Source organism: Octodon degus, unplaced genomic scaffold (genome assembly GCF_000260255.1).
Source record: "Octodon degus isolate 3935 unplaced genomic scaffold, OctDeg1.0 scaffold00131, whole genome shotgun sequence".
NCBI classification, from domain to species: domain Eukaryota; kingdom Metazoa; phylum Chordata; class Mammalia; order Rodentia; family Octodontidae; genus Octodon; species Octodon degus.
Window position 1 is genome coordinate 871,541 of NW_004524707.1, and position 10,123 is coordinate 881,663.

Consider the following 10,123-nt stretch of genomic DNA (forward strand, 5'->3'; position numbering starts at 1 on the left):
TATGTATGTATTTTTCAAAATAGAGCCCTTCCAGTGTTTAAGGATAACAATCATAGGTAAGATAAAAAATCTAGCTAGTATTGAACAATTCTTAGTCATATGTACAAGTAAACTATGAAAAGGAAGCTGATCTTTTGCATGCTTCCTCCTTTAACCTTCCCCAATCACAAGACACAAACTCTGATGAAATTACCTGGATGGGGCTGGGGATATAGCCCAGTAGCACAGCGCCTGACTGGCAAGCGCGAGGTCCTGAGTTCAATTCACATGCCAAAATAAAAAGAAAAGAAAACAAGAAATTACCTGGAAAAGTGTATTAGCACCTTGCAGTCTGGCTGGACTCAGGGGAGCGACAGGGCTAAGTGTGCTCCAAAAGTGGATGCTGGAGAGCAAGGGACTTGGAGTCAGCAGGATGGGTGTCTGCAACACGTAAAAACAGCCACTCATCAGCAGGCTTCTGCTTCATCCTTGCAGCAGTACACAAACAGTCAGGTTGCATATGAATCTGGACACAAACTGAGCCCAAATATCATGCTATTCTCTACTCTGAATAGCTCTAATTCTAAAATGTTATCATGATGAAAAGCTTAGACATCATTTTACAACCCTAGAAAGATGAAGGCCAAAATAACTACTTTTTCATCAAATATTTTTACTTTTATTTATTTTTCGGAGGGTCTTTTCTTTTGAGATAGGAGTTCATTACGCAGTTCAGACTGGCCTTGAATTCACTTTGTAGCCCAGGTTGGCCTCAAATTTGCATGATTCTCCTGCCTCAGCCTCCCAAATTCTGGGTGTGCGCACCACACCTGGCCAACCAACTTTTATAGGGTCCTCCCAAAACAGAAAAACCAACTTTAATTTCAGGTGCAGAGGAACAAAAGGAAGCTGAGTCAACACCACATTCTATCTCTAATAATGAGACAGTCTGGGAATGATCTTTTAAAGTGTTGTACAAGATGAGCAAGTTAATAAATATCTACTGTAACTAACTGAACCTGTTATTCAACATCACATTAGTCCTTCATTTTAAGGTTCTCAGGACCTACTGTGCTCTAACATCACTGGTGGGGGTGGGGGAGAATTTTCTTTAGGAAGAAGTAAAAAACTCAAAATAGCTATTTACTTGTAAAACAACGCACTTTTTAAAGACAATACTCCAGCTGACACTGACAAAGGTTCTACAGTCTGAGGTACAGGATCTCAGGATAAATCCTGAGGGGATTTCACTGACCTTATCAGACCCAAAAGCTACAACTCTTGTTGCATAGGTCCTGCTTTACTTTGGTCTTAACCATCCAGCAGAAAAGTATAAAGATGAAGTATAAGAAGTAAAGCCATGCTGTTGTGTTGAGCTGTAGGGGACTCAGGTTGACAATTTCTGACATTCCCAGTCAAGCGGAAGACCCAATACTATTATGGGCTACTGGACTCTTTTAGAATATTTTGCTGAGTTTACACACCTATAATATTCAAATAACGGAACTTAACAACAAAAAGGGTATACAGATGAATGTCCATTTTGTATCTGTGTATTCAAATGGCTAGGATCGATATACAGTTGCATTCTCTTAATGAAGAGAGGGATTTGTTCTAATGGTGTTTGTAAATAGGATATCATGTCTGCATCTTGTACAGCAATTAACCACTAGGAAGAATGTATGCAATGTGTTAATTATTGAAACTGTCCTACCAGTTTGGTTTGAAACTTCTCATTGCTATTTGTCTCTCAATAAATTTATGGAAAAAAAAAAGACAATACTCCAAACCTTTCATTTTGGCAACCCTAACTGAGGTGAAGTTACTTTCACAGGGTTACATTTAACCTAAGACAAACCTATATAACAAAAACCAAACATATAAGTGCCAATTCTAGATCTGCTTTAAAAGGTGAATGAATGCAAACAGAGGATTAAAAACCAGCCCCACTACCTGTGAAAACAGCGCTGGTGTAAGAGAAGCTGTAGGAAGAGATGGACTCAATATTCCCAGAGGGCTTGGGTCACTGCCTGTGATCACAAGGGTAGGTGCCAGTTCTAACCCTTTGGGTTTCTTGGATCTTGATGAATTATTTGTTTTATCCTTTTCTGGCAAAGGTGAACCTTCATTTTTAGGCTCCAGAGACAAGTTCTCTGGAAGCTCCACAGGCTGAGAAGCCACTGTGTCAACCTGCGTGTTGACGTCTGGGCTGGAACTCAGAGGTGGAGATGGTGTCCGGGGAAGCTCCTTCAAGGAAGGGGGCACGGAGGGAATGGGAGGTGTGGGGGTAAAGCTGGCAGCTATGCTGGACACAGAGGCTGGGGCTTCCAGGGAAGGCAGTTTGGGAGAAACCAAGGTCTCTAATGCTTGAATAGTTTCTTCAAAAGATAAAATAGTTGGGTCAGTTGAAATGGTGGCAGCAATAGGTTCAATGGGTGGCTTTTTAGAAGGTGTTGTTACAAATCTGATGACAGATGGTGTTGGTTCCTGAGATTTTTTCTCTGCCAGTTTCTCAGCAGGATTCTCCATCTTTATTGACTTGAAAAGCCTTTTATTGGAGGTGTTCAAAGAGTTGAGAGTAAATGAGGAATACAAGCCAGAGTGTATGTAGTCATTGTGGCTAGAGGTCTTGGTACCAGGCTGAGGTTTCTCCTTCCCCCCATTCTCCACATCTTTGGAAGTGCTGCTAACTTCACTGTAGTTCAGAGTTTCACCATCGCCCTCAATCTTGCCCACTGTCATTGGGTCCATTTTCAAAATCTTTGGGTAAGAGACAAACTTGTATACAAACTTCTGACCATTCACTTTTTTGATGATATTCTATAGGTAAAGAAAATAAGCATTTACATACTTTTCTGTAAACTTACATCCTACATCACAGGGCTTTCTATTTGAAGAATAGCTTACTTAAAAACTTCAAAGTTGCCTACATTCATCGAGCTAAACACACTCCCTATTGTGGAAAAGCCAACACAACAACATTCAAATTAGCAGCTAAATTAATATGTGACACAAAAAGTGACGGCATGAGGATGGTGATAGAGCTCGGTGTTAAAATGCTTCTATAGCATTCTTGGTGCCCTACCTTCCATTTCCAGAACTACATTTAAAAAGAAAGCTGAGAATTTTAATTGCTAGACTGTCAACCAAGTATCTATATTAAGTCAGAACTTACTGAACTGCAATCTTAATTCCAAAGGTACATGCCATAAACATCTTGAGTAAGCAAAAAGGAATGTAGGACATTACAACTGTAAGGTTCCTACTTTCTTTAGAACTTCTGAGCTGAGCCAATAGTCTTTTCCTCTCTCTCCCTCTCTGTGGCACAGGCCTGTATTCCCATCATTCAAGAGGCTAAGGGAGGAGGACAGTTGTGTCAGGTTGGCCTGGGCTACACAGTGAGTTCAAGGCCAGCCTATACTACACAAGTGAGGCCTTGTTTCAAAAACAAACAGAAAAAGACAAAGTAAAGAACTGTGGAGGGGGGGGGGAAGGAAGGGAGAGAGGGATGAAAAAAAGAGAGGAATGTAACCATTATGCACTACAAACATGTACCAATAATTTTTTTTAAAACAAAGAAATGCAACTTTAACAATTTTAATTCTAGTAATAGTTATCCTTTAAGGTATTAATTTGTGTTTCCTGGGGTTAATTATAACTAAAATTTAAGTAAAGTTACAAAAACAAGTATATATGACTTTCTTTCTTTTTGTAGTACTAAAGATTAAACCCGGGGAGGGGGAATGAATCCAAGATCTTCATACAGAGCGACATCTCCAGGCCAGCAAGATAGTTCAGCGGACTAAATGCCTGCCTAGGCAAGTGCAGGGACCGGGTTTCAATCGCCAGTACCACATGTAGCGGTGGCCCCACTCCTGAGTGCACTTAACTGGCCACCAAGACTGGGCAGGTGGCACACCCATGTAATCCCAACACTGGGGAGGCTGAAAACAGGAGGATCACTATGAGTCTGATCTGTGTAGTGAGACTCTGTACCAAATACATTAAAAAAAAGAAGAATCATCATCTCATGATTGCTTTTTTTGAAAATAAACCCTGTACTTCTTCCTTATAAATATAACTGCAGTGAGAACTAAAATGTATGATGAGAGTAGATTACTAAGTAAGAGTTTGCAGAAATGCAGCTGGAACATCTACATCTTATGTCCTAATTACCAATTACTGAAGCTATAAAACTGGATTAAAATAAGACAAGACAGTAGAATCTATAGCTGCAATAGAAAAGAAGGGATAGTGCTCATCTTGAGGTTCTCTGTGTAACACTGAAATCAGGATGTGTGTTACCTTTACATAATAGTATCTGAGGGCTCGGCTGAGTTTGTCGTAATTCATGTTGGGCTTGTTCTTGCGAATTCCCCAAAGACGAGCCACCTCTTCTGCCTGCAGAAGCTTGAACTCCCCATTGTTAGAGGTCCAGCAAATCATGTGCTCATTCTGAGGCTCCTGCAGGAGCTGAAGGAGAAACTGCCACAGGGTGATGGCACTGTCCATAGCAATGGGCTAGAAAAACATAATATTTGTCATTAACATTGAGTCAGGCACTGTTTTAAATGTTCCAAGTGTACTGATTCATTTCTTAACCTCAATGCTCCTATCTTGTAAGAGATACTGCCACAAGAAGATAAAGCCAGTTCCATAAACTCCAGTGGCACACTGACAGTGTCAAACCCTACAGTATCAGGTAATAATTTTGCCTCATTGTCAATCTTCCCAGAGGACCGCCATTTCAGTGTATATCTATTTAAGTCAGCCCTGTTTGTTTACTTGCTGGTACGTGTCTCAGGGTGGGCCTGGAGGCTGAGGTATGGGGAATAACCCAAACTACTTTGGTTCCAATTGGTATTTCTCCTCCAAATGGTATACATTATCATAAGTGTAATTTACATACAAATTGGCAGCTCTGAGAACACAACAAAATGTTCTCCGATTTAATTTACAAGTTGTTACCATTCTGTCTACAGAGATTCTATCTGCTTTAGAGTCTCCTCTTATTTGATTAGCAACTCATTTCATTATCAACACATGAACTGAAAAATCCTTCAATAACGTTTCCAGATCTCTCCTTTCAGGGTAGAGTTTCTGAACTTAAGCATTATTGATTTTGAGGACAAATAATTATTTGTTTTGGGCGTTTTCCTATGCACTGTAATTTGTTCAACAGTACACGTGGTTTCTACCCCTTGGAGGCCAGGAATATCCCCTGCCTAAATGAGACAAAACTAGCTCCAGTCTCCACCAGGTACCTGGGTTGATAACCCCTTGTTTTGGCAATGACGCATCAAGGAAATGCTCTCACAAGGTTATTTTCCTCATAGAACTCCAAAATATTTGGTCTATTAGACAGAATTTTTTTTTTTAGAAAGAATTCTTTAAGGGCAGAAATTCTGGCCAAATATATAGCTCACCCTAAAAATATACTTTGTATAGCTTCATACATAAAAACAAAACCCTTCCCTCCCCTGAGAATGAGACCTCAGTGGATAAGAACAGAGTCTGAGGGCTGAGTGGCTCAGGCCTGTAATCCCAGCACTTGGAAGGCTGAACCAGGAGGATCACTGTGAGGATGAGGCTAACCTGGGCTACACACTGAGGTCAAAACCAGCCCACAGCAGGACCTTGCCTCAAAATAAAAACAAACAAACAAGAAACAGAGCAGAACAGAGTCTGAATAAAACCAAATTAAATCAACTCCATTAAAACACCATGGACTAGGGTGGGTATACCTTGTCTAGCGTGCTCTAGGCCCTGGGTAGGATGAGGGAGGTGGTTATAAGAACAGTTAACTTGTGCTGCAAACGACACATCAAGTGAGAAGACAATTCCCAAAATGGGAGAAAATTCTTTCAAGTTATGTGTTTAAAAAAGAACTTGTATCTAAAATATATATATTAAAAAAAACTTTTACGAGTTGAAAAAACTTTTTTTTTTTTGTGGAACTGGGGATCAAATTCAGTCCCTTGTGCTTGCCAGGGAAGCGCTTATTCCACTGAGCCATGTCTCAGTTACTCTTCTCTCGTGGTTGGGACAAATACCCGATGCTCAAAATGAAGGAGGGAAAGGTTTATTTAGCTGACAGTTACTGGAGGTTTCAGTCCATACACAGCTGGCTCCAAGGCAGAGCAGCACAGAGCAGAAAGCAACCTTTCAAGGTGGTGGTGAGTAAGAGCCCAAGGGAGGAGTAGCAGCAGCTCAGGCAGCTAGCTTCTCTTCCTTCCTTACACTGTAAGGCAAATTACCTGCCCCAGGGCAGGTGCAGCATCCACACCTACAATAATCAATCACAAACTCCAGAAGCGCCCCAAGACTGCAGGAGGCTTTGGGGGGACACCTAGACACAAACCAAAACAAGCTATCTCCCAGGCCCCAGAAAAAACAATTTTCAAGTAGACAAAGGAATTAAAAAGACATTTCTCCAAAGGTATGTAAATACCCAGAAGCACATAAAAAGAGAAAGATGCCTAACCTCTTTAGTCCTTAGTGAAATGAAAATCGAAACCACCTAAGAACCCATCTAGGGCTGAGAGATAGCTCAGCGGTCTAAAGTGTGCCTGCTTAGGCAAGCGCAGGAATCGAGGACCGATCCCTGGCACCACATGCCATGCCAGGCCTGCCTCCCAGGGTAGGAGATGGCCACAAAAAAGAAAAAAAAAAAAGAACCCATCTATACCTTCTAAATGATAATAATAATAACAAGAAAGAAAATAACAAGTGCTAGCAAAGATGTACAGAAACTAAAGCCCTCACACACTGCTGGTGGAAAAATAAAATGGCACAGCCACATCAGATAGCTTACTATATGAACTACCAACTCCTCTCCTAGGTACAAACCCAAAAGAAATGAAAATAAATTTCCATACAAAGACTTATATGAGAATGTTCATAGCAGAATTACTCATTGTATCTAATGAATGCAAACAACTCAAATTTCTGTAAATTAATGTGGTGACACTCAAAAAAAGATATCATTCAGTTATAAAAAGGAATTAAGGGGGGGCCTGCCCGTTAGCTCAGTTCTTTAAGTGGCTGCTTCAACAAAGCGGTCAGGCTCAGGTTGCTGTGGTTCGATCCCCACAACTCAAGCCAGCCAAACCTGCCCTGAAGGCATTCAGAGCAAAAAAAAAAAAAAAAGGAATTAAGTACTGATATAACATGGATGAACCTTGAAGCAGTTTATCCAAGAAGCCAGTCACTGTTTGGGAGGGGCTCAGTGGTAGAGTGCTTGCCTATCATGCACAAGCGCCTATGTTCAATACCCAGTACCACAAAAAAAAAAAAAAAAAGCTAGCCACAAATGACTACGATCCTATTTATATGAAATGTGGAGAATAGGCTAATTTATAGACAAAGTACATCAGTGTTGCTTAGGGCTAAAGGACAGGGGGTGGAGGAGGAGAGGGGAGAGGACCCTGGAGTGACTGTTAAAGAGTATGAGGTTTCTTTTTGGGCAGCTGAAAATATTCTAAATTTGATTGTGTGGTGGTAGTTGTACAACTCTCTATTAAAAATCACTAAACTGTATATGTTACACGTGAATTTCATGGTGTTTGAATTACAACTCAATAAAGATGTTTAAAGCAAAACACAACAAACAGTACAAATGTTAGGCCTGAATATAACTCACAATGGATGGGATCCTTAAGGGTCAACTATCTTTTTCTAAAAAACAAAACAAAACAAAAAAAAAGCCAGAGATACGGGGCTCTAGTGGAAAAGATGTTTTGTAACTTTTGTGAAGCTTAAGAAACGTCTTCCCGTAATCTTCAGTTATCACCTTACAGTAGATCATAGAGATGGTGTCATTTAAAAGATAGGAAAAATAATGACTGGAAAGGGGAGATGCACCCCACAGTCTGAGTTCTTGGAGAAGATGAGGCCATGAAGCCAAGCCTCCTTCATCATTCCTACATTGATCTACTTCGCCCAGGGAACCTTCTTCCCTAAAAGGACAAAAACATGCCACGTGATTCTAAAGCATTACTTTCGATGCTAAATGATAACACACAAATGAAGAGCTACTTAATGCTAAATGTAACCATGCCTATTAAAAAAATCAGTATTACACAGTCTCACTTAATGGAGTTAAAATAGTGGTTATCATACAATACCTTTAAATGTGGGAGGTTAGTTTCCCATTATTTTTCTGAGTTTACCATATGGACCTTTTTCTCTGATGATGTCTATTCATGGCAATTACTTTTTTATTATGCAGCTTTCCCATTTGAGCAATTATTTGTTAATCCAAGCAAGCCAGTTAAAACCCAGGACTGGTAAACACAGCCTTAGCCAAGGAGCTCAATCTCCACATTTCGTCAAGAATGTTTGTAAGGGGCTGGGGAGATGGCTCAGTGGAATAAGCGCTTGACTGGCAAATGCAAGGATCTGAGTTCAATCCCCGGTTCCGCCAAAAAAAAAAAAAAAAAAAAAAAAAGAATGTTTGTGGCTTAGGGCCAGGAATGTATTGTTGGGGACCACAAATTCACAATGGCTAATTCTGCATACTGCCCTAAAAGAGGCTTGGAACTATTGGTATCACCCTTTTGAGAGTTCCCCTTAACTCTCTAGGGCCATGCTCTCACAAGGCTAAGACTACTAAGAATAAAGACACTCCAGGGCCAGATCGTTCTTGGCATTTGACCACCTCCACCTGATGAATCATCTGATAACCCCCTCCTCAATCAATAAATGCCAAATTTCTGGCTGCCTCAAGGCCTTCTGTTCAGTGTAAACTGGTCAACCTGGACTGTAGCCGTACTGTGATCTTGTCTTTTGCTCTTTTTCTCTAGCCCGGCTCTGTGACACCTGCAGGAGATTGGAGCCTACTGCTAGGGTCCCTCACACAATGCATGTGTATGAAAGATGCTGGAGGAGAGACGGGGACTTGATACCATTAGACTACTACAAATGTGATGATCACAATTCCATTTTTGGGAAAAGTTTAAAACCCAAATCCTGGCATCTTAATACCTATCCTGTAGATAACATTTGAATCCTACAGCTTTAAAATAGCAAATTGTATAACTGAAGAACAAGGCAGAAAACATTAGCATCTCCACAAAGACCACACATGCTAACCTGAGCAAAGAAGAGGTGGTCAGAATTATGTGCTCCCCCAGAGCGGAGCAGATTTCATTTCCACCTCCCCCAATTGGTACCGGTGTAGCAATGTGAGTGAAGTCACACGCTGGTGACCTACTGGACCCAACAGAATGTGGAAAATGAAACTGCATCTGGCACAGAACCATGCACCAAGCCGAGAAGGATGCTGAGAGGAAACGAAAAAGGGTCCTACAGTTTTGACTGAGGTACTGGAAGTGAACTTCCTTTTAAGAGAAACTAATGAACATAAAATGGGATTCTTCAGTAGACACTTTTAAAAAATTAGCCCATCATCATCATCATCACATGTGTATGTGGCTGGGGATCAAACACCACACCACATGCTTCACATGCTAAAATTTGCGCTACCTCAGAGTTACTCCCTTAGACCCAATTTTAGGGGAATTTTTTTTTTAATTGGGGTCTCCCTATGTAGTTCAGGGTTGCATGGCCTCAATTACCCACCAACCCTCCTGCCTCAGTCTCCTGAGTGCTGGGATTAAAAATGTGCACCACCACATCCAGCTTCCAATTTTTTTTAAAGACAGGGCCTCAGGGCCGGGGAGATGGCTCACTGGAATAAGCGCTTCCCTGGCAAGCGCAAGGGCCTGAGTTCAATCCCTGGTCCCAGTCCAGCAAAACTAAATGAATAAATAAAGACAGGGTCTCAAGTAATCTAGCCTGGCCTTGAACTCAGTGATCCTCCTGCCTCTGCCTCTCAAGCGGTAGAACTACAGGCATACATCTCCACTCCTAGCCCTAATTCAATTTTTATATTAGGTTTTCTGTACATTAGAAATATGCAGTTAAATTGAAACTCAATTTAGTAGTAATTGTGAACTCAATGATTTCCTCAGCCATGAAATAGAACTACAGACAAGATTTCCAGGGAATAATTATTAAAACATGCAAATGTGAAACAACTAAAAATAAGACTTTGGGGCTGGGGAGATGGCTCAGTGGAATAAGCGCTTCCCTGGCAAGCGCAAGGGCCTGAGTTCAATCCCCGGTTCCGGGGGAAAAAAAA

The 10,123-nt window shown here is 41.0% G+C and overlaps 1 protein-coding gene across 2 annotated transcripts in view; it reads right to left on the reverse strand.

The window, feature by feature from the left end:
• The window catches only part of Elk4 (ELK4, ETS transcription factor), an 8,116-nt gene extending 3,622 nt beyond the window's left edge, over positions 1-4,494 (reverse strand). For both annotated transcript variants that reach the window (XM_012516903.2, XM_023701157.1), the window contains exons 1-3: positions 4,285-4,494; positions 1,933-2,799; positions 304-420 (exon numbers count right to left, since the gene is read on the reverse strand). In XM_012516903.2, coding sequence (XP_012372357.2) covers positions 304-420; positions 1,933-2,799; positions 4,285-4,491 — 1,191 coding nt within the window. In that variant the 5' untranslated portion in view covers positions 4,492-4,494. The remainder of the gene's footprint in view (positions 1-303; positions 421-1,932; positions 2,800-4,284) is intronic.
• Positions 4,495-10,123: the final 5,629 nt, after the last annotated feature.